Genomic DNA, 26541 nt, shown 5'->3' with positions numbered 1-26541 from the left:
ATAAACAATGGTTTTCGTGTTACGATGTAGATTTGATGGCAAAAATTATAAATGACATCATTGCACTTTGTAAAAATCATGACTTTTTCGGACACACGGCATTATATATAAAACGGCATATTCTATAAAAATCAAATATCTCTTAAAAAAAGAATGTGATACACGAACAGAAAGATAAACCAAAGAGATTACATATCCAAATTGAGTGGAAACTGAATTAGATAAACATTTTATGCTACTTAAGTTTCCTTTACGTCCAATGAGCGATCTTTATCTAACAACTTATGAGGTTAGTTTTATATTAAAGAGCCGACTATTTTTATATGAGACTAGTTGTGTCCCGCGGTTTTACCCGCGTTGCTCCGCTACTGTAGGTCTTAGCGTAATCATTTATAGCGTAGCCTTCCTCGATAAATGGGCTATCTAACACTAAGAATTTTTCTTAACGGACCAGTAGTTCCTGAGATTAGCTCGTTCAAACAAACAATCAAACTCTTTAGCTTTATAATATTAGTATAGTTATGTAAATATTGAAATGTGACATCAAACAGAAATTTATGTATCTAGAAACGGTTGAAATGATCATTTTTGTAACAAATATTTCTCTCCCGGCTTTCCACCCGCGCAACTTATTGACGTTTGTCAAAATAAAATATGTCTTATAGCAATTGAAGATAGCGAAGCTTTCTATTATTAGTGAATGTTTGTACAGTCCCGGAGTTCCAGAGATTGCCTCCTACAAACATACAAATAGAGGGAAATAATCAAACTAAGAAACATAATGTTACGATAGAGGTTATTTAGACCATAAGGCGTCATCAACAAAATAAGTTTTGTTTTAAAGATAAAATTAACTTTGTTTCTCATATCATTTTATACGACACACTAAATAGTCTTTACACTATTAATTATTTTAACCTCTTTCATTGCTACTTGGTATAATAATTAATGTATTAACACTATTATTAGCCAATCTAAGCTCCTTGCAAAATTTACGAAATATTTAAAGGCCCATTTAGATTGTTCAGCGTGTCACAATTTGCATGCAAACCGCTTATTAATGAATTCACGCTATTTAATATGAATTTTATAATGGTTTCCATGGAATGTTAACTTGTTTGAGATTTCAAGCGCCATTTATTTTTATTATTGTTTTCGAGTAACGATATTTTTACCTAATAGTGTAGGCATACGTGTTTTTAACCGACTTCAAAAAAAGGAGGTTATCAATTCGGCCGGTATGTTTTTTTCATGTATGTACACCGATTACTACGAGGTTTCTGAACCGATTTACGTGATTCTTTTTTTGTTCGATGCGGGATGGTGTCGAATCAGTCCCATAAAAATTTTATTCGGATAGGCCCAGTAGTTTTTATTTTATGAGCATTTTTGTCTGTATTTGTAAATGTTGCAAGTGCAAGTTTGAAGTCGGTTGTTTTTAACGCAGTTATAACTTGTTCTATGTAGTTCTGACTGTAGTAGTAGAAAATATTATGTTATCGATCTTTAAAATATATAACCTCCTCCTTTTTTTTTAAGTCGGTTAAAAATAGAACCAATATTATGTTATATAGTAAGAAGCTATTTAATACTTCTTCTCATTCATCATCATCATCATTATCAGCCTATATTTGTCCACCAATAGGCTTCAGTCATGGCACGCTACTGAGCCCGGTCGTTTGCTCGTTGTCGCTAGTTTTGCCCAGAAACCCTGTGCTTCTTTTCATTACTTCTTCTTCATAATAACATTTTATTAATTATTATTAAAACTTGCATTTATGTCCGTATAGTAAGTAGTAAGTACTATGACGTAGAGTATTATAGTTTCATTTATCTGAACTACACGTGGATATCATATTTAATTAAACACGACATAAAGCTTCCTCGTGTGTATAATTAAATCACATTGCGAAAACTACTGAAATATTATCTAGTATTAGGTATATGGTTATTTCGAATTCCCAAAAGACAGGGTAAATATAAGAATATGAAATCAGTACAGAACTAGAGATTAATTAAAAAATATGAATGTTATTTTTTTATTCAACACTTTATTGTGCAATAAACTAAGTACATATTACAATAGCAATTCTACAAAAAACAAAAGCAAAAAGCGGCCTTATCACTATGCAGTTATCTCTGCTAGGCAATCTTTGTTCTTTATATCAAATCTGTATATTCACATAGTTATTTTTAATTTAGAAATTAGATTCATCCGCACTTTCCCTTTTTACAAAATTTTTAAATTAGTCCATTTTTCTTTATAACCAACAATCCTTATTCCTCCATCTCATTATAGCAAGCCATAAAATACCAATAGTTAAGCAACCAAAAGCATTGTATCGTAAACAATATTAAGGGCTTTTGTAATCAACTATTGAAACGCCAATAGCATAAATTCACCTAAAATTGATAACGATACAAATTACTAACTCTATTGAAATGTTTAGATGCTGATATCGTTTGAGACCACTTATATTTTATTGGCATTTCCTTGTTAGTATGACTGTGGTATGACAGAGTTCTTAAAGATATTTGAAATGTTGACAAGTTCCTCTGAATAGATTTAAAACATATTTTTTGTTGGATATTGAAGAATCAACAGTTAGACGATATGTGACATCTGCCAAATCGCGGTAACAACCAGCGTGGTGGTTACTGGCCTGTACCACAGAATATATTATAGTCTGTACCCTCATAGGAGGCCCGTGTCCCAGTAGTGGGAACGTATAAGGGTTGATGATGATGAGTTAGGATGATGAGCAAAATATTTCACATACCATTAAGGTATGGGAAATATTTATGCATTTTACTATAGTTTCGCAAGTAGTTAAATCTAATTAAGTCTCTCAATCGTATGTTATAACCATCAAGCGATTTTATGTGTTATGTTTTTTTTTCTTCCTATAAAATCTTCGATTCTTCGCGCTTCTTTAACAGGATGCGATTTATCAAAAACCAAATCATTCTTAAATTACCTAATCAATTAATAGCCTACCTAGTCTCTTAATTAAGCGGCTACAATAAAGTCACTACTAAGTGAGTATGAAAGTAAATAACTTGAATAATTAATAATTACATGCCAATACAAAATGTCTTTCATAATGTCCTCTTCTAATTTTGGTTTGAAATAATTAAAACATTGTTTCTATAAAGCAAAACAATGTTCATTTAACAGGCGTAACCACGACTTATATTGTACCTTTTAGAGGTTAATAGGGCTGCCAAATGCAGTTTATAGCTTGACGTTTTGTGTCAAAATCAATGCTTCATTCACGGGAAAATTGGTTACCCTTTGACATTTATGTAATGGAAATCATATTAACAACTAGCGGTTCGCCCCGGCTTCGCCCGTGGTACCTACATGTTAACGTTTTTTTTTCATAAAAACTATCCTATCTCTCAAGTTGGATCGAACTGCACATGGTGTGCGAATTTTATTATAATCGGTTTAGTGGTTTAGGAGTCCATTGAGGACAAACATTGTGACACGAGATTTATATATTATACTAGTGGTTCGCCCCGGCTTCGCCCGTGGTACCTACATGTTTAAACTATCCTATCTCTCAAGTTGGATCGAACTGCACATGGTGTGCGAATTTTATTATAATCGGTTAAGTGGTTTAGGAGTCCATTGAGGACAAACATTGTGACACGAGATTTATATACAGGGTGGCCCGTTTTCAGTGGTCCAAAAATTTTTTTCAGCTTGAGAGCATCATGAGTAATCATTTAAAACAAACTTTAGTTAAGCGAAAAGTTATGGTTTAGAAATTATGATTTTTTTTTAAATAATCCGAAGTTTCAATGTTTTTGACACAAAACTACTCTGTTTTGAAAACTACTGGACCGAATTGAATGAAATTTGGTATAAGTATAGCGCAATAACCTACCTATCGCGCTATAGGCTCATCTTGTGTAAATAATTACACTGAATTTTTTTAATTTAACTTTTTCTGTAGTTTTTTGAATTTCTCGGCAAAATGTCGATTTTTCGAAAAAATCCTGTGAAAAAAAAATGTACCACCAAGGTTTTGCTGGTACTGCTAAAAACTTCCTTAACATAAGGTTATTCTTTACACAAAAAATCATAGTTGTCCTTCGATTGTAACATCTTCAAAAACAATATCATGTGCATTAACACATGAAAATCGAAAAATTACGAAATTTACCATAATTCAATTTTAATCATTTGGAACGGCCAATTTTTGGTTAAAGAACCATTTATTGCCATAAAAGTCGTTACAAATCAGTATTCACATGGCTTTAAAAGTTAAAATGAATGAAATAAATTTTTTACCTGCTAGCCAAGATAACTTTACTTTATTCTAATGTCAATTTATAGAGTTTTTTTTTGTTATTTAGTTTTTAGGTTTAAATCTTAATAAAAGGTTTGGAGAATCAATAAAACAACATAAATTTTAATTAACATATTGTTTATTTTTTACAAAAGGTTTTCGAAATGCCGTCCGCCTTTCGCTAAACATAATCTGCATCTGCGTAAGAAAATTTCTTCGCAGCCTATTAAATGGCTGCCGGCTTTCTTTAATGGCTGTTATAGCCATTTGAATTTATTCCTATAAATAACCATAAATTCATTATACATAGGTACATTTGTATACCAGTTTATGGTATTATACCATTTAATACCATACGTTCATACCTACCCGGAGAGGAGGATCGGTCGCGGTGGCACCATCCACTGGCCAGCCTGTTCACCCGACTTGAACCCCGTTGATTTTTTCATTTGGGGATACATTAAGGAGATTGTGTACGCACGGGAGAGCACATCGGAGCAAGAATTGGAGGAAAATTCAAGTGGCTATAACAGCTACTAAAGAAAGCCGGCAGCCATTTAATAGGCTGCGAATAAATTTTCTTACGCAGATGCAGATTATGTTTAGCGAAAGGCGGACGGCATTTCGAAAACCTTTTGTAAAAAATAAACAATATGTTAATTAAAATTTATGTTGTTTTATTGATTCTCCAAACCTTTTATTAAGATTTAAACCTAAAAACTAAATAACAAAAAAAAACTCTATAAATTGACATTAGAATAAAGTAAAGTTATCTTGGCTAGCAGGTAAAAAATTTATTTCATTCATTTTAACTTTTAAAGCCATGTGAATACTGATTTGTAACGACTTTTATGGCAATAAATGGTTCTTTAACCAAAAATTGGCCGTTCCAAATGATTAAAATTGAATTATGGTAAATTTCGTAATTTTTCGATTTTCATGTGTTAATGCACATGATATTGTTTTTGAAGATGTTACAATCGAAGGACAACTATGATTTTTTGTGTAAAGAATAACCTTATGTTAAGGAAGTTTTTAGCAGTACCAGCAAAACCTTGGTGGTACATTTTTTTTTCACAGGATTTTTTCGAAAAATCGACATTTTGCCGAGAAATTCAAAAAACTACAGAAAAAGTTAAATTAAAAAAATTCAGTGTAATTATTTACACAAGATGAGCCTATAGCGCGATAGGTAGGTTATTGCGCTATACTTATACCAAATTTCATTCAATTCGGTCCAGTAGTTTTCAAAACAGAGTAGTTTTGTGTCAAAAACATTGAAACTTCGGATTATTTAAAAAAAAAATCATAATTTCTAAACCATAACTTTTCGCTTAACTAAAGTTTGTTTTAAATGATTACTCATGATGCTCTCAAGCTGAAAAAAATTTTTGGACCACTGTAAACGGGCCACCCTGTATATTAAGATTAAAACTAGCCGGCGAACTACATAGTCACTAGTGTGGGATGACTTTCCCGAATAATAATTATTTCTAATATTTATTAATTTTAATTTGATTTTGATTAATTAGGATTTGGTTTTAGATAAATATGTACATACTTACGGGTAATACTTCACATTTAATAGTAATAATTTAATGGATATTTCCTTTTAAATCTATTATTTTACAGTTATATCATCCCTAACTTAAAGCTTCTCTAGACAGCCCAGAGAACTAACATTAATAAATAATATCTTACGCGACCTTACTGCGGGGCCTTACTAAAATCTCACTATATACATAATACACTATATACATAAACACTCGTTATGAACTTATTTACTGAGCAAACATATCATTTTGTTGATTAAATGACAGAAATAATTTAACAAAATGTATGAATTTGTTATGAATCGTCAGTAGCAGTACCCTGTTTCATTATCTACATTCTACACTAATATTATAAAGAGGAAAACTTTGTTTGTTTGTTTGTTTGATTGTAATAAATAGGCTCATAAACTACTGGACCGATTTTAAAAATTCTTTCACATATCGACTCTATCCACGAGTAACTAGGTTTTATCCCACGGGAACGGGAACTATGCGGGTTTTTCTTTGAAAACGCGGGCGAAGCCGCAGGCGGAAAGCTAGTTAGTTATAATTTCGTCGTCTGTTACTGTATGCACTTAGGTAGGTACTGATATTTTATCAAATCAATAATAATTATAATTCATCAATTAGTATTAATTAATTAGTATCTAATGATTTTTTTCTAGAATTATTTTGCAACCTCTGTTTTACGCTAAAATTCTTGAACCTCTCACTATTATTTATTTATAATAGTGGGCACTAAATGTATAGTTATGATATAAAATACAAGTACATACACTTAAAGAGTGGTCTATTTATCCCATATAAAGCGACAGTCACTTCAAATACCGTAATACCTAAAGGCGAAAACTGAGTCACCATTGAAGCCATATCTAGTAATCAAAGAGCCAAGTTTAACCATAACAGTAGGGACAGCTACACTCTGACCCCATTTTGAATATATTTTCTATGGGAATTCACGACTTCACCATAATATGGTATATAACGAATTGCTCTTTTGTATAAATGTCCCAATATTTTATGTACTGTGACCGTTAAGGAATTTAATAGGACCTTTACCTGGACTAAGTAGCTATTGGTTTCATGTTAAAGGCGTTAAACAAATCACTGTTTTACTTCCTTAACACACGTGCTGAACTAACTCTATTAATTTAATTTGTTACCTAAAATCTCAACTTTTTTATTCTAAAAATTTTAATAAGTAAAATACATAATATAGTCCATTTATAATATCTTTCACTGATTCATTGTTGTTTCTCACGCGTAGAATCATAATGAAATTCGGTTGTTATTCTTCTGCCGTACCGCTGATTCAGGAAGTTTTCTCAATGACTTAAAACTAAACAGTCACAGATTATTATTGACATTAAAATGGTTACTTATTTGTTATCGAGTTAATATAAAAATTCAAAAAGGAAAGTCTCCGATTCCCTGATGACATAACAAAGAACAAGCTATATACATATTTCAAATCTGTTTCACTGATTGATTTTCTTTACTGCCACTTTTATATGTCTACTGTACATGCTGATGAAATCATCAATCTTTTCACTTGAATACGTACTTACGACTTCTGTAATTTTCATAAATACAATAGGTACTGTGAAATCACTACCGTAAGTTTCATAGCCACATACTTATATTGCAGTAAAAACGCTTTATTCCAAGAAATAAACAGATGGCTTGGAGTCCGCAGGGAGTTGATGGAAAACATTAGCTAATGATAGCAGTATGCTTTTTGGGGCCAATACTTTTTCATGGTAGAAAATTTAAAGCACAAATAAAGGAAATCAGATATCAAATTATGTCGATATATTTTTATAGATATTTTTATTATTATAGTATCATGTACTAGATTAAGCTTGCGGCTTCAGTGGTGTGCAAACCATTTATAAACTACAATAGGTTTTGTTCCAGACTCTACCAATATATATCTATGACAAATTTAATTTTGATCCCAATCATCAACACCATACATCTGTAGTTCTGAAAATGTAGATAATTAATGCGAAGTAAGATACACAGTTACATACAGTTTAAAAAATTACTGTCCTAGAACTATCAACTTTGTAGTCATACTACTGCGTCGAGGACGTCAATTCTCAAAACATAGATGATGGATTCAAATAAAACATTATTATAGCATTCTTATAAAATATTTTACGTAATTTATTATGATACGTAATTTATTATGAAATATCACGAGATAATAAATTGATTTTACAGTCAGAACTTAGTGTTTATTGGCACAATAAAGTTTTATGGAACACTCAAAAATATATGATATAAGTAGTATTAGGTTGTTTATTGTACCATTATACTTAAATTTTCATCATAAACTCGTTTTGAATCTGTTTAAGAATATAGTTGATGATCATTGATCAATCTTTCATAAAATGGAAATTGATATAAAGGAAAAAGTAACCGTTACCCGACATAATTAAGTTTAAATTGTTCATTAATTAGTTAGCTTTTTCATTGATTTTCTAAAGAAAGAAAATTAAAATGTCCCTTTCCTTTTTTAACATGTTTAAAAATATTTTAATAAAGGTATGTTGTCATACATAATAATTGTCGGTTAATCCTACATATAGGTATGCCAGATATATCGCAGAGTAAAAGTTCTATAAATATCGAAATAATTTATATTAAATACATACTAAAATAACAATGAATGAAGTGTGCCCTTAACCACATCAATTACACTAAAAAGCGTGTCATAGATTAACAATAGCACAGACTGTCCATCGATAACTACAACAAATATGGCGGTATTATAATTAATAATGAACTGTGATAATCGTTTGACAGTTGCTTTGTTCATGTTTGGCTTTCTAAATACTGAGCGGACAAATGTAATTCACTATCGTGGTGTTATCTCAATCTGAATTGTAATATAAACCCTGCGAATTGTTTTAGTAAAGACATGTTTACATTTTAGTTCATCGTTTTTAATTTGTATCCCTTGTAAATTGGATATAACTTTTAAAACATATGAAGTAATAAATCAACTGATATTTTGAAAAAAATAATTTCGTTGAAAATATACTGATACCAATAGAATTCAAATTTAATACACAATAATTTACCATTGCTCGTTACATTTGTCTTATTTGAAATCTTTTAGCATAGGAAAAGAAGGTTCAGCAGCAACAACCCAAAAATATGAATACAATTTGAGATAATCTAATAAAACGCATTTCATATCCATTATGACTTCATAAATACTTATTTAACATAATAAAAATTGAGGTAATCAGAAGCAAACATAACCTATAAAACAGCAGTCCCATTCATATGAACAAATCTTTACTCTCAACTCTGATAAATTACAGGCACTTACAATAGTTCAATTTGTCCAACTTTTGTGATCATTTGTAAACAGTGGCGTCCCACATACTCTATGATTTCATTGAGTACCAAAATGGGTCAGATATGCTAACCATTTAACACCATAGATTTAGTTAACCTAGATATGGCTTAGTCATTGAAATGTGACGTCATGCGATCGCAGATTTCGCTGTAGTAATGTTTTGTAATTTAGAAGATTGAAGCATACTATTATATATTCTGTGATTGAAGTTTGATATATGTTGGATAAATTTCTAAGAGGATTTATTAGATTAACATTATGAAAAAAGCTGAGCTTTTATTCGCCATCGTTTTGTATCCTACCTCTATAATAAAGTAGATATATATTGCACCTTACCTCTATAATAAAGTATTTATTATGCATTGTTTACTCTTTATCTTTATATTATTTATGAGGAAAACTATTATATCATACTATGATACCTAATATAATACTAGGAGTCTAGGAATAAGAATAGGTAGAGTTAAGTAGAGTAAAGAGTAAGAGAGGTAGTATTAATGCCGTAGAAATTGTTATAAATAAGTTATAATATAGATTAAAATATTGATGCACAAGCGACATCTAGGCAAATATATTCTAATATCTGTGTTATGTGCGGTGTCCACAATTTGAAACATGTTAATAAAGGGATTCTCTTTGCATACCGACCGTATAACATACCTTTTGTTGTCTGTGGTTTAATTAGTTTCCAAGTAATTTTCCAAAATTAAGTATTACATGCATGAAAGTAAAAAATAACATTTAAGTTAATCTTAATGTGTGTCCAATTGAATATTGTGTCATTTAAGTGTTTTATACAATTTACAAAAAACTCTTATCGATTAAACTTTATGCAATATACATTTATTTATACTAACGTAGGTAATCATATTTCAATTAATAAAGTAGGTTGACAAAACGATTTTGGGCAGAAACCGCAAAAAAATCAAGTCGTTTTAAAACTTTAACAAATCGGAAATTTATTTTAAAAAAATATTGCTTCTGTATCAAAATAAATGTATTTGTAGGCGTTAATAATTTATGATGAGAGCGGCATTGAGTCAATGTGGGTCAGGTCGGATGCATACCAATTTGTATATTCGTGGTGACGTGATATCATTTATATACTGATAGTGATTATAATAACATACAATTATATATTATGGTACCAATAACAAACATTTACAAGTAGGTAACTACAACATAAAGGCTCTATTTCACATTTGAAGTTACAAATACTTCGAGATAAAGCATTTTTTACGTGTTCTGTTACCTAAATATCATTTTTAAATAAATCCTTTTTAAAAAGACTCTGTAAGTATCATACTTTTAACCCTTTTTATTTTCCAAATCCCGCGTCCTTTGTAACCTGTAAGGACAGGTACAGGTCAGCATTTATTTCTTAAAACTATAAGATTATTTATATTTATGTAGAACAATAAGTATAAATATTAAATAGGTAATAACTATCAAACCCAACCCAATGCAATGTAGCACAAAGCTGCGAACATAACCTGAAAATTGTGACTTTTTAAATGAAAAATCCCACAAATAGTAGGAATCTAATTTATGTAACCACTACGTAAAGAAGCCACTCAAATAAATACTACATTAATTCCCTTATCACAGAACAGATACCCAAAAGTTAATGAAGGGGTTAATGAACTTTTTATTACAAGGAAAGTAATTGATAGGACAATTTCATTGATAAACCCTCTATGCAGCGGCTATCAAGCTAATTTGTAGATAACGAGCCGCATATCATTCACTTATGTTACGTAAGAGGAAGTCGGAATTTATAGTCTTGTAAAATAAACTAATTAAATAAAAGTTTTTATTTTCATAAGTACAGGATATTTTGTTGTTTGTTTGTTTGAACGCGTTAATTACTGGTCTGATTGAAAAACTCTTTCGGTGATAGATAGCCCATAGTTGATACTTTTACAAAATGATTGTTATTCTAACAGAACGTATCAGCTGTCGTGAATCGTAAATTCAAGTATCACATATCAAAACCGTTACTCATTATAAACAATACAAACAGAATAAAATTTACACTTAATTCTATAAAGCTGAAGAATTTGTTAGTTTGCTTGTTTGAACGCGCTGATCTCAGGAACCACGGGTCCAATTTGATAATTTATTTCAGTGTTATATGTATAGTGTATTTATCGAGGAAGGCATAAGATATAATATTTATATTCATAACGCTAATACCAATAGCAGCGGAGCAACGCGGGTAAAACCGCGCGGCAAAGCTACTGCATTATATTTTTTATTTTATTTTATTTTATTTATATTTGGGAAACAAACAATACAATATATCTTATACATAAGAGATAACAAACTATACACATATCAGCAAAGTTTCCACTAAAAATTTAAGTTCTTTAAAAAAATACACATTCAGTCACAAACAGTCTACTTGAAGATACAAATAAATATAGAAATAACAAGCATGAATACAATTTAAATATCACAGTTACTATTGCATTTATTTCGAACTTTGGTTTTGTACGATTTGAATTTTTCGTAAAATAAATCAAGGTCACTAAAATTATTATTATAATTATGACAAACACGGTATAAATATGTATTTCTAGCAAATTTAGATTTAAATTTAGGTAATGCAAATAGGGCTTTGTCACGAGAGCATAAACGGGGACATCGTAAAAGTAAATTGCTCAAAAGAAAGGAAGAATCTACGTCATTATTAATTATCTTGTATAAGTATACCTGATCTCGTTCATGTCGACGGTTTATTAAAGGGATTATCGCGGGAGTGGGACCTCTCTGATTAGCACTTTTATAATTCAAATGTTTGATAAATTTATTTTGGACATGTTCAATATTATTTATATAGATATTGTATTGCGGATTCCAGGCTGTAGATGCATACTCCAAAATAGATCGAACGAACGAATTATACAGAAGAATCAAAGTTGAACATTGTTTAAATTCCCTACCAACTCTTAAAACAAAACCAAGCATTTGATATGCTTTGGCTGTGATATAATTTATATGGGCAGCAAAAGTTAATTTGTAATCCAAAAAGACACCCAAATCTCTGACTTCAGTCAACCTAGTCAACGAAGTTCCGTTCAGAGAGTAATTAAATAATATAGGCTTAGTTTTCCTAGTAAATGATATGACGTTACATTTATTCACGTTTAAGTGCAAGGAGTTCATAGCACAGTAACGACACAAGTTTTGAAGATCCTCCTGTAGGAAGGAACAATCACGTTGATCTTTGATTACTCTAAATATTTTCATGTCATCTGCATAAAGTAGGAAATTACAGTTACTAAAATGACCAACAACGTCATTTATAAAGATATTGAACAGCAGTGGACCAAGGTGAGAACCCTGCGGCACTCCAGAGGTAACTGGAATAAAAGAAGAGCAATGACCTTTTATATTAACAGCTTGGCTTCGTTCTCTGAGGTATGATTCCAGCCACCGTAAGAGATCACCATGTATACCGGCTACCCGTAATTTGTGAATTAACAACTGATGGGAGATCTTATCAAACGCCTTAGAGTAGTCGGTGTAAACCACATCCAACTGTCCACCACGGTCCATAGCACAAGCCACATTATGAAGAAACTCACACAGATTAGACTCTGTCGATCGCCGATCAATAAAGCCATGCTGTTGTTCTATAATTAAAGGTCGGATATGAGGAAAAATAGCATCATAGACGATTTTCTCGAATAACTTTGCAATGGTATTTAATTTTGAAATAGGTCGATAATTTTTGATATTATGTTTGTTTCCGGATTTATGGATTGGGATGACATGGGACTGCTTCCAGATTTTTGGCATTGTACCTGTATTTAGAGATAACTGAAATAAATAACAAATGGGCGACGCCAGATTGTGATAGCAGGACTTATAAAACACGGGAGGAATTCCATCAGGTCCACACCCTTTGTTAATATCCAACTTCTTTAGGTAACTAGCTACTTTTTTCTCACAAACTTGAACTGATCCTAAACCTAAACAGTGACCATCAGTGAAACCATCCACAGGACCAGAAACGAACGAGAAATTACCATCGTTTGGTTCGTAAACAGATTGAAAATAATGGTTAAAGGAATTGCATATATCACGACCATTACTTATGGATTTACTATCCAGAAACATTGTGGCAGGTAATTCGGGACAAGCTTTTTTAGATTTAACAAACGACCAAAAATACTGACTATTCAATCTCAATTTAGTTTCAGCATTACTGATATACCGATTATAACAAATCTGAAAAGTCTGTTTTTCGCGCCCACGTAAAATTTTAAAAGTATTGTAGTCACTTAACCTTCCGTATATTTTCCACTTTTTATGAAATTTTAACTTTTCTTTGTTTATTTTTATTAATGATTTAGAGAACCAGGTTGGATATTTTGTCTCTGTCACTCGTCGCTTTGGAACATATTTTTCAATAATATCATATAAGTAATCGTAGAAATTATTCAAAGCAATATCAATGTTCTCCGAATTAAGCATACTAGACCAATCACAGCGAGAAAGCTCTAGGTTAATATCATCATAATTAGCAGCGCGAAAGATGCGAACAAAACGCGGGATCGGTCGAAGATAATTCATGTTCAATACAACCACTTTAACAGTTAAAGCAGGATGATGAAAATCTTCCACGATAAGAGGTTCTTTACAGTGCTGAACAGTGCATTCGAATCCTGCAATGACGAGGTCCAGTTGCTTATTGTTTTTGTTAGGAATTCTGTTGTATTGACTAAAATTAGTAAAGTTTAAAAAACAATGCATAGCTCTGATCAAAACATCTTGATCATTAGCATTGATTATATTTGGGTATTCGTGAGGATCACCCCACAGAGCGGATGAAATGTTAAAATCCCCGAGGATTAAATATTCATCGGTTGGGTTATTTGTGTAAGAAGTAGAAATAGTTTCTAAAAACTCAGTCATAACATCAAACTGCAAACGGCAATGTGGAAAATAACAGCAATAAATTCGGTATACTTTAGGGTGGGAAGAAATTCCTAGCGTAAACGATACCTCTATTATATCAGCAGCTGCACCTGTAACATCGATACAATTTGAGGATCGAATTAATAATTCACGTTTTAAAGCAATTAAAACACCGCCACCTAACGTATCTCCTCTCAGGTTATAGTTTCTATCACATCGGTAAACATTATAACGGTGATCAAACAATTCAGCATCAAATATGCCTGGTAAGAGCCAAGTTTCGCATAAGCAAATTACATCGTAATCAGAGCATAAAAGATTTTGGAGAAAGGTATTTGTTTTGGTCCTTAGCCCACGCACATTTTGATAGTAAAATGAAAGTTCAGGGGATGCCATTGTTAAATAAGTGTATAAAATCAACACATAGATAGATATACTGAAAGAAGCACATAAAATAAACAAACATTGTTCACACAAAAGATAGAAACAAGAGACCTTGAGTAAATATGAGTAGACCCCCAATTAATAAAAGTGTGTTCAGATTTGCTAAATTACATTTGAACAAGTAACTTCTCGACATCTCCCGATCAGCTCCCATGACTATGCCATTAATTAAAAACGTATTAATTAAATTAAAGATTAAAAAAGTAAATTGAGCTAGAAATATAATACTTATTTTATCTTGTTTAAATCTTTATAATCTGAGATGTGAATCAACGGTGTGTTATCCGCCTGACGAACCATGATCGAACAGTTCTTAACCCATACGAACTTGTAGTTTCTTTCCTTCGCCAATTCCTTGGTACGTTTTAGCAAGACTTTATTGGCTCTAGTCAAATGGTCGTTGAAGTGAATAAAAGAGTTGTTGCCAGAATAGCCAATATCACAGGCTTTTAGTTTTAATTTTCTCGCTTGGGTTAGGAAATCGTCTTTTTTGTAACGAGCCTGAAATCTCACAACGATGGGTTTAATTTGTTTATTATCTCTATCTTTCGGAGCGACACGTGTGATAAAATCCAAATCACTGCTTAGGTTTAATGGGAATTGAAATTTTTCACCTATGACTTTTAGGATTTCAAAGAGATTTTCGCCCTTTTTTTCAGGTATACCATAAATTTCAATATTTGAACGTCTGGACCACTGCTCCTTTGTATTATTATCATTTTCTAAGCTTTTAATACTATCTTTTAGATTTGAGACCTCAGTAGCCGTTGTAGCAAAAGATTTAACATTTTTTTCAAGCGTTGAAATAGTTTTGCTGAAATCATCATATCTACTGTTTATAAATGTGATACTGTCTTTTAAACTAATAATTTCTTGCTTAATACAATTTAAATCTGACGAAATTCTAGTCATAATTGACGACTCCAAAGAGCGGCGCAACTTTTCCATCTCTTCGGATATAATCTCTCGAATACAATCAGCTGATAATGGATTATTATTCATAGCAATAGGGGATTTCAATGAAGACGTGCCACCTCTACGTGTTGTAATGTTCTCAGGACTTCGTTGCAACAATTGAGCGCATGAGCGAACTGGGGTATTTTCAGTATTCAGGGATCTTGACTGATGTGTGGAACATTCGGGGCAAAACCAATTTTTTTTATATTCACTTGACAATTGTTTCTTTTTGTCAGTTGGAAACAGACAAGCTATATGATAATTTCGTTTACAATGAGGGCAAGATAAAATCCCAGCACTGCCTTCCGTTGTAGCTTTGCAACAGGCAAACTTCATAATGGTTAGAAATTATAGTAATTAAAAGAAAAAAAAAAAAATCAAATTTCAAATATTATGTCCCCTGTCAGGATCGATCTTCCGACTAAGTGTTCTATGTCCAGTTCACTTCGCACAGAGCTACGAGTGTCTTGTGGTTAGTTGCGAAATAATGTTTCTTATTGTATTAGGTTAATCTTCACGATAGATGACAATGTCACTTTAAAACTTTTGTTTTTAATATACCGTCAACCACTTTTATCACTCACTGTTTACACAAAAAGTTTCTAATGTTAATTTTAATAATATATCGTGATGTATAACGCGTATTCAACTACAAATCAGATTGTTTTTGATAACTGAAGCAACACTGAGAAATATTTCTAGCAAAATACACTATTTCAATTAGATTTGAATTTAATTTGTAACCCGCTTGTTCAAACACGTACGCTTCACACTGACGTAAGCGACTGACTGATTATATATTTTACTAGCTGTGTCCCGCGGTTTCACCCGCATTGCTACGCTCCTGTTGCTCATAGCGTGATGATATGCCTATAGCCTTCCTCGATAAATGGGCTATCTAACGCCGAAAGAATTTTTCAAATCGGACCAGTAGTTCCCGAGATTAGCGCGTTCAAACAAACAAACAAACTCTTCAGCTTTATAATATTAATATAGATTTCATTTTAACGCGCTTTTATAAGCTCGCTTGTATGTTTGTTTGTTACCGACTATTTAAGACTCGATTTTGACCAACTTTAAATAGATTTAATTCAAACTTTGTTCACTTGTCAACGATTATTGACAACTAAAAATACAATCATTTCTTGAGTTTAATAGTGTATTTTTTAGTATTTTTAAACTATGTTAATAAATAAATAAGACCAGTCCAGTACTGATCTTGCGTGGTACACAGGTGCATCTGTTATCAGCTCCGTCTGACTTGATTGATAACGGAGTGGTGTCAACAACCGCGTAAAGCGGTGAACACACTGTGTGCAAAGAAATTTGTAAATAGTAAATACCATTACGTGAACTAAGCCTTATGTTTGTGATATTTCGTGAAAATTTAAGGAAATATTTTTGTTATGGAATAAAGGAATGAGAATTTATTAATTTGAAGAGATATACATTATATTTTGTAAAAAAAGTAGATATATGCATATACATAATTACATATCCATACCGAAATTTGAATGAAATTTAAAAAAAAAAAAAAATCATCTGTTACCTTACCTAAATAAAAAAGTAAAATAAATAATCATTTCAGTAGGTTAGGTGTAGTTAACGAAACTGCTACTGAATAAGTCACAAATACATTTACAATAGAAAAAGCACATTTATAATACTTACCACTATGATATATAAAAGAGCTAGATACGTTACCCGCTCTCTATTTTGGCAAGAAAAAACTCAGGTAAGTGCCCGAGTTTCACTTAGTCACGCACCATTCAGCGTCTTGGCTGAACGTTCTTTTTGTATTTTAATCGGCAGTTGTTGTTACGAAGTACATGAGTGAGACATGTATTATGTCTTGTGCGTGCGAGTGAAAGAGAGAACAACTGTATTGGTGATAATGCGTTAGTAAGTAGGTATGTATTAATTACGCTGTTTTTTAGTGCAATGATGTTGGCGTATGCCGCGTCTACTAGTATAATAGGTCATTGACTTACCAATAGATCAAACACTATATGCAGACAAGTCAGAGTGAAATGTTAGAACAAAAAGGAATCTCGGGACGTGACTCTGGTTTCAAACCCATGGTAATGAAGTTGCATACATTAGAGGTACATGCATCATAGATGGATTCCTGTGCGTACTTACAGATTACATAATAAAACTGTTGATGGAAATAAATATCCTATAATAAGAATAAAGCGCATGTGTCAGAAGTAAAACTTCTTTGGCAAATTCAAAATTTATATCTTACTCCTTGACGGTAGGTTTCACTTCAAAAAAATCTTTATTTTTGACTTCACGACTCAGTTTTATATGTACCTACATCTAATTTAATGGAAATAAGATACAGAGATTCTATTTCTACCTATGTAAAATAACAAATACTTTAAAAAAGCACAGGTGGTTAAAGTAACAGTTTTAAACGATAATATAACAATAAGTGATTATTTAATTACTTACAAATTAGATTGGCAGTGAATTTTAAACTTACATTTTTAACTATATTTTTGTTCAACAAAGAAGGCACTGAGAAAAGATGGATGGTTGATAAATTTTTAATATATCTTGAGTTATGGAGGCATGAATTATTAACATTTCAATCTCCAAATGGCTCTAAAAGGGAAAAACTACGAACTTTGTTTATTATTAGATACATGAAAGTCCAAAATATCAATATAAGGATAGCTTTACAAATTGTAAACACGAAAATAGCTAATAATGTTCCTTATACTTTCTATATAAATATATATTGCTAGAAAATAAAGATATCATGTGTTCCTGCCTTAATCTTTTATAAAGATAGCATCCCACGCCATATTCTCTTAATTATCTAAAGCCCAGTTATTAAAAAGCGAGATAAGGCTGTCCACTGACGTTATGACATATTTCCCCTTGAATTAGGTAATGTCTGAGCAAGCGTGTTTGTTTTTAGATTGTTCTAATTAAATAAGATCTTTACTGCAAGCAATTACACAATTTTTCTCAACATGATAATATTATTATGTTACTTTAAAATAATTAATTCATTAATTCAGAACTTCATCAACTACATTTAAGACGTGTTAATTAATATTTAAATTTATTTTTGTTTTATTAATGAAGAGTCGGTAAAAATTGTGAACTTTTAGAAGTATATAAAATTAACCGTGCACCCAATTTGACCCTAGAGTTTTACAGTATAACAACTAAAGCTAACCTATCTATTAAAATAACATTAAACTATTTATCGACAAAAAAATTATAACCTATAAAATATTAAAACACCGCAGTGATTTATAGTAATCATAAAGGTAATATGTGGTAATTAGTGCCAAGCGAACGCCGCCAAAGTCAAACGATACAAAAAGTTAAAACAGTTTGCAAGTAAGGAGCATTAATATGAATAATGCGTTCTCGTACACGACTCTTAGGCTAATTGCAGAGGCGATTAGAGTATAATCCTGCAAAATGCGAATGTACGTACTTAACTATATATCGTGTACTCCAGGGGCGTATATTATTAATTGGCAAAACATCCAATTTTCCTTATAGGTGTTCAGAATTTAGTACCTATGGGATTAAAATGTGAAATGTATCATTATAAAGTTTATATACGTTTGGGAATAGCGAAAATTATAAAACTTTTGGGTCGAAATAATTGGTTGTATTTTATGTTATTTGAGAAGGAATCCGTCGTTGTTCGATTACAAATGTACTTATTATGTGTTGTTATTAAAATCAGTACACAATAATTGACAATATTTTTACATTATTTCGCCATAATAGCATCAAGATGTCTACGTCATTGAAACCACAAAAATCTACATACGAAGGCGTATATTACGACAAAAGTAAATATTACTAAAGAATCATTCAAGAGAATAAATCGTAATACTTTTAAACGATTATAACATGTTCGAAATATGGACGTATGTGGACACATTGTAGCGCTAATGTATTTAACACACTCTTGCGTATAGCGTAAGAGTCTAACTTAAAAATATTTTATCATTTAATATAATAACGTCTGCTTGAACTGAAATTATAAACAAATCAACCATAAGACGCTTGATATTGTGCCATCTTTGTTTTTAAATAAAGTTCATAATTATTTTTAAGCTATTGCATAGCTTCTATCGCGGGCCTTGAGCGCGGGGACCGAATCGAGAAATTCCGTAACGAAAAAACCTCACGCTCCCCAATCCGACGGGCGGAGGTGTGGCTTGAAGGCGTAGCATGCAATACTATATCTTGTGCCAACTTGACTATATAATTGTCGTTAATTAACATAATTTCCTTACTTGACAAAAGCTATACTTCATTACTACTATTCACGATTATGGACACATTAAAAATACATTTTAATCACCAGCTCCTGTTCTATAAATCTGAATCGCCTTATCCATTCAGAAACGGCTAAGCGCGACGTGACATCATCATGTTGGACACATGCTCAATGAGTTACCTAACCCACATGATTAGAGCAACCTTCGGGCTAATGCTACTCTGTTACAATATACAACATGTAGGTACCTACTTCTATACTTGTTCACACTTATATTAAACACAAACACAAATATTATATAGAGGAGAAGAAGAGATTTGTGTTTTCATACAAGCTTTCCACCCACGGCTTCGTAATTTTTGTAGTTTGTCACTTTCAAGCCCCGTATCACCAGAAAATCATAGCTAAGTGGAAGGTAGGCAAACAAACACACTTTTGAATTTATAATATCTAATAGTCAGGATGTAACGAATGAATAAACTTAAAAACTAATCTGTTGATTTCAAAATTCCTTTACCATTAGAAAACTATATCTTTTCCCAGTAATATAACAATTCTCAATTCAATAGATATAAAAAAAAGAGTAAATAAATAAATTTCCCTTTCTATCATGACTCAGAGCATAATATTAATTAATTTTATTGCTGTTTACATTTTACGGTAGTTTTTGTTTTTACATCACACGGTGAGTGATAGGGAAATCCTTGCAATGTTTAATGTCGTATCGTAAAATGTAAATACACTAAAAACCTCTTAAGTAGTGTAAATGAGGTGAGAAACCGGAAATTAGTTTTACTATGAGAAGCATTTTCAAATCATGCACATTTAATATAAACATAAAAATGCACTTACATCTACATAAAGACAAAGACGTTTAATTTCAATCAGTTTTTTTAATCGAAACTAAAAAAAGATATCAAAGACCCATATTAAAGAGATCATTTAAAGTATTAAAAAAACGCAGAAAGAGTCAGACGTAATGTTTTTTCATACTATAAAAACTAACGTGGTCTTAACAAACACCTACGAATCAACGGTTACAAACATTTCGTAAAAAAAGAAGTAGCATCACGAACACCTTGAACATTAAAAAACTAAACATTTATTATAACAATATCTTATATTACAGTCTGCTTGACAAACTTTGTTAATACACAAATGATATTTCCAAGTAAATTACACATTGCGTCGTCCACCGTATATTTAAAGTCAAACTTAATTTACAGCTCGATCGTGTAATCATCGGAGCTTACCCGCTATAACATTTTACACTACACTAAATGTAAACCCGTATGTCCATTAACCATTGGGATTTTGCAGAAACTTCTATATTTATATCATTACCCCTGTAATTTTCTTCCCGAGTACAACCTCACACTTACTTAGACGATTCTCTGTTACCGATTTTAACGACTTCGTTTCCTATTTATTTCATACTGATTTTATCGTCAACTCTTATAATGATATGCAATTTTATGTCTTCATGCGTTGACATAGGGTCTACTGCTTCTAATTGATACGCAAATTCATGTTGGTCAACAACGCCTGCAGCGGTTTAGTCATCATCATTAACATTAGCAAGATAGTTTCGAGTATTCAGTTTAAGTGCTACATCCGTTTCTTTACTATTTATTTTGCTTAATTCGCTTTTATAGTATGTTTCTATATTCAGTTTTCTATTTTTATCTGCATTAATGTTGTAATGCGTGATCATAGCTTGGAATGGCAATTTCTCTATTTCTATGAATTTTAAGTTCGCACAAAGAATGATACCATTGAACATTTTTCGTTGAATTGTTGAGCAAGCGTAGAGTGAACAGGTACTTCTATGGAAACGAGTTACATCTTAAACCACATCTCAGCTTAACATTAGGCGAGATTGGGGTCAAGCGCTTCCCTATTCTCAATGCAAAAAAAAGAAGAAAATTGTATCGTTAAACATATAGAATTTATTTGTTAAGTAATCAGCTTTATCAGCAATAAATTTACCTTTAGTATATTCCACCATACAAGGTATCGACAGGTATCAATACTAAAGTGTACACAACAAAGTATTTAGCAGTAAATGTGTACGATGTGAACAACAGATTAATATGAATGGAATTCAATTAAGGAGAGCCATTCCACCTAACGCATTACATTGTAGCTTTCCAAGACACTGGATAATTTGATGTCAAAGCGAGTTATGTTAGGCTACTCACAAATTCATATCAGCTAATGGACACTGCATGGAAAATTCGCTTTTGTGCTCATAATTATCAAGGTAGTAACAAAACAATATACATTATTTATAAGAAGTTGATAGTCTGTGAGTGACGTAAATTTTGATACAAGGAATCATCTCAGCGAATACAATCTCAATCATTTTTGTTTACTTTGATCTTACGATATGCTTCATTGATAACATTATACACATTCAAATCTACATTTATGGTTAACTAGGTTTCCGCCCGCGGCTTCGCCCGCTGTGCCCAAAACTAAATAAATTACCTATACATAATATCAAGGTTTATATTCTTCTCTCTTCAATCACTCTATCTATTAAAAAACCGCATCAAAATCCGTTGCGTAGTATAAAGATTTAAGCATACATAGGGACATAGAGACAATGAAAGCGACTGTTTTACTTTTCTGTGTGAAGTCATGATTTTTGTGCTAATATACGCGTTGCTCATTGCGTGGTATTACCAATTATGTTAAATATTTTTTCCTACAAAGTATTTATTCGATGATGTCATTGATCTTTATCTATGACCGCATCTTTTTCGAATTCTCGCATCTTTATTTTAGTGTTGTAAATAATTATAGACTCGAACATCGTGAAACGAACAAAGAACGCTGTCGACTTAGTTCAGTATTTCAAATGACCTTGTTTTAATACTTATGGTACATGTACAAAGTGCGTAATATTACTTCAAATTTGTTTACTTTAACTTTACATCACTACGTTAGATTTTTATTTTTATGACGGAACAATAGAAGCGATTGTTGATTGATTTCCAGCAGTTATTTGGAGGAGTAATTTGCGCGGTTTATTTATTTTGATTCAGTAGCGTTTTGGTTGCGTAGTTCATTCTATAATTTACGATACTGACTTTGCTTTGTACTATGTAGTGATAATATTTGTTGCTTACAACATTATGTAGTTATTATGAATGGATGTTCTTTATTAGATGACGTAATAAAGAATATAATGTTAAAAGTTCTATAGGTTAATTTCAATGGTTCAAGTGCTGTACTGAAATTAAGTCTATATTTACCAAAGTTTTATACTATTGGGTTTAACCAACACGTCATGCTTATGAGCAGCATGCGTCACACCATCAGATGACGTAGCTCTAGGTACACTTTGAATATCATAATAGCATCTTGTTTCATTTGAATTCTAGCAATTTTATTCGTCTAAGGCCCAATTTTTCAATCCTTGGTAAAAACGTATCCGTCCAATAAAGTATTACACGATAATATTAAAATGTCACCATTAAACTGTCAAATCCGGGAAATTAGGATATACACTTTTGAAATGTTAGTTTAATACGTTATCCGAAGAATAAGTTTTAACCAACGATTGAAAATCAGCCCTAATAAAAAGCAATTGTTTATTAAACACGTATTTTTACATTACGAACAAACATTTAATGAATCCTTTAGAAGTTTAGAGAATCGTTCGGAAATTATTATGGTAGAGTTATAGAGTTATTAAAATAGGTTAGTCATTACATAATTATTTGTATATTAGTATTCTTTGATATTTGATCTCGTCGAAGCAATAATTAAGAAATGAAACCAACAGTAATCCACTCCTTGGTAACATATACCTTATTAGTTATTACATTAACACAAAAACAAATAATTAGTGGATACACTAATTGGATTCGTCGTATTCCTAATAACGAATTGTCTTATTATATTTCCACTTCTTTCTTATTTAATTCGTATTTACTTATTGTTGTATTATTTACTTATTCATTTAATTTGAAATAATATTATCTCTATCTTGCTTATAGAGTTAGTTCATTGTTAATTTTATTTTCCTTATCGTAGTCGGTAAGTTTTTTGTTGAAACGTTTTATTCTCTTGTTTATGTATATGACATAATATTATCGTATAGGAGGTAGCATAAAATACATAAAACCTTTTAAAAACAAACGATATGATTTCGATATCATAAAATTATAGCTTAAATGATAAGAGCACCTATAGGTACCTAAATAAAAAAGTGAAAAAGTACGTGTATTAAAAAATAATGTAAATATTCTATTAAATTATTTTATTCTATTTACATTTCACCTCCCTTCAAAAACCATTATATTTTTTTCTGAAGTGTATTTTTTCTTATATACTTATACAAGATTCACTACTTCCACAGATAACATAACTATACTACTATTTTAACTTAATATAATATAAAGAGAGTCCATTATATTATATATAATACAGATATAAACGGAGATATATCTACTGTTTCGTGGTTACCGGAATCTCGCTCACCTTGGCCATTATTTCCTATTTGTTTGCATCGTACCGCCACCTGACTTTAATTACGTTTCTCTTTATATTTACCGATTAAACTCTAAAGAAATAAATTTATAATGACTCAATGTAGATTTAATTCTTCATTTGAAAATAAACTCAATTATGCACACATGAAGACAGTTTATCATCTTATTGAATGAAGTCTGATATAGCAATCACATATTATTATCTTTCAAATTCTAAATTAGTACGATAGATTATTTTGTAACTATTTCGTGAAATTTGTAATATTGAAGGCGTATATAAATAACGGCTAATGTTTTATTTAAATTGCGTAATATTAATTAAAGTGTTAATAAATATAAATAATAAATAAATATTGACTAAAATTATTGCGCTATCATTTAAAATTCTATCGAATTTTTCAAGAGCGCTAAAATTCATTATTAGTGATGTTCAAAGGTTACTCTCGGGTCGAGGTTATAAACACCTATTTGTATATTATTAAAACTGTTTGCCTCTCGACTATATTCAAGCTGTACTTATCTCAACGTTTAAATTGATAATAATATTTAAACACGCATTATAAATAACCACACTCTATCTGGACATAAATTATGTAATTACCGATTCGCCAAAACATATTTAACGTTCAAATATATTGAATTTATGTTCGGGACAAACATAATAAATAGAAAATAAAACGATGATACCACATGACATTGCAAGAACCGGTAAAATTCAAGCTTATGATATATGACGTTATCGATTCATTCTTGATTTGCGTAAGCGCAGAAAAATGTTCATTTCCGATTGGTTTCATACTTGACCATTTTATTTATTAAGGAAGAAAAGATGACAAGGGCAGTAAGATTTATTACTTTTGAACGACTTTTTATGAAGAATGTATACTCGTATGTCTCTACTATTTATCAATTAAATGATTTGTACTATAATTCTAAGTACACCAAATACTCGAATAGTTGAACTCTTTGACTTTGATAAGAGCATTATCAATGTAATAGAGTCATTTCGGTTGGAAACAATATAACATTAACATAGATAAAACATAATTACCGTTCTGCAAGGATATAGCAAATAGCTCGTCGTCTTGCAGCCATCGCAGCTCGCTAATTATAGACATATCAGCTTCGTACGACATCAATGTGTCATGATAACAGCATTACAATAGCACTAAAACACAATTCGAGTACACAACACTAGCGATGCTCGTATCATCACAACACTAACACGAATCCACGCGGAACCTGAGCATTTTCGCGCTTCAATCATTCATACAAGAAATCTGCCGCCATACCACACGGGACTTTTTTTCGAAATACGAAAAATCGATCGTTCTCGCCGTCAATTTTTGACAGCTGACGTTTCGATCGTAAAGTCGGGGTGAACGAACTGGCTGCGCACGATCACGGGCCACGTGCGCCGGGCGTCGCTGTAGCACACTGACTAACCGACATGGTGCCACTAAGCGGGGGGCCGTTATATCACATTCATAATCATCGATAACTACAATTGAATTCGCACAACCCTAAAAGCGCGGGGCGACGGCCGAATATTACGTCGCAAGTGCAATCCCAAATTATTTTTATTGCATTGGCAACCGATTTAATGGTTTGCGGGTGTTTTACTTGCCAATTAAAGATGTTTAACGATTTTATCGAATCATTTGACGATGATTTATACATCTTCGTCGCTAACACTTTGTTTTGGATCGTATAAAGTTATTGTTACTGGAAATAATTTTATAGCATGAAAGAATGTAGTTATAGAGCTGGATGTATGCGGAATTTAATACAAATTAATAAAAACAATGTACATAATTCATAGAGTTATAAACACATAAATCATTGACTCATAATTGTTAAATACCAATGATAATGGTTTTACTCTGGACGTATGTCGCAATTAGCATTGAAATCATTAATATTTTATAACTATTCATCATATAGAGCAGCTTTGTTGCTAAAGCGTTTATGTTTCTTGCTACAGTTTCTAGAAGGAAGGAACACTAATTATTTTGAGGTATTTCTATTGATTTGAATTAAGTCTCTACCTAGAGTCCCAGATTAGGCATCTAATTGCATATGTTTGCATTTTGAAATTTGTGTAGAGTTTTTTATATTTGCTAGAGGCACTTCACTATATATCTACCTTATTAATTTAGGAGTTATTAAATAGCGTATAATTAATATGATTACATAAAATTCATAGAATTTAATCATCACAAAAGAT

At 31.4% G+C, this 26541-nt stretch overlaps 1 protein-coding gene across 1 annotated transcript in view; it reads right to left on the bottom strand.

Annotated features, from left to right (window-relative positions):
* LOC123700917 (rho GTPase-activating protein 7) overlaps nucleotides 1-25740 on the bottom strand; it is a 226022-nt gene extending 200282 nt beyond the window's left edge. Inside the window, exon 1 of the mRNA XM_045648291.1 lies at nucleotides 25366-25740. Within this exon, the coding sequence (XP_045504247.1) occupies nucleotides 25366-25450 (85 nt within the window). The 5' untranslated portion in view covers nucleotides 25451-25740. The remainder of the gene's footprint in view (nucleotides 1-25365) is intronic.
* Between the last annotated feature and the right edge of the window lie 801 nt (nucleotides 25741-26541).

Source organism: Colias croceus, chromosome 20 (assembly GCF_905220415.1).
Source record: "Colias croceus chromosome 20, ilColCroc2.1".
NCBI classification, from domain to species: Eukaryota; Metazoa; Arthropoda; class Insecta; order Lepidoptera; family Pieridae; genus Colias; species Colias croceus.
This window is presented reverse-complemented; position numbering and strand designations above follow the sequence as displayed.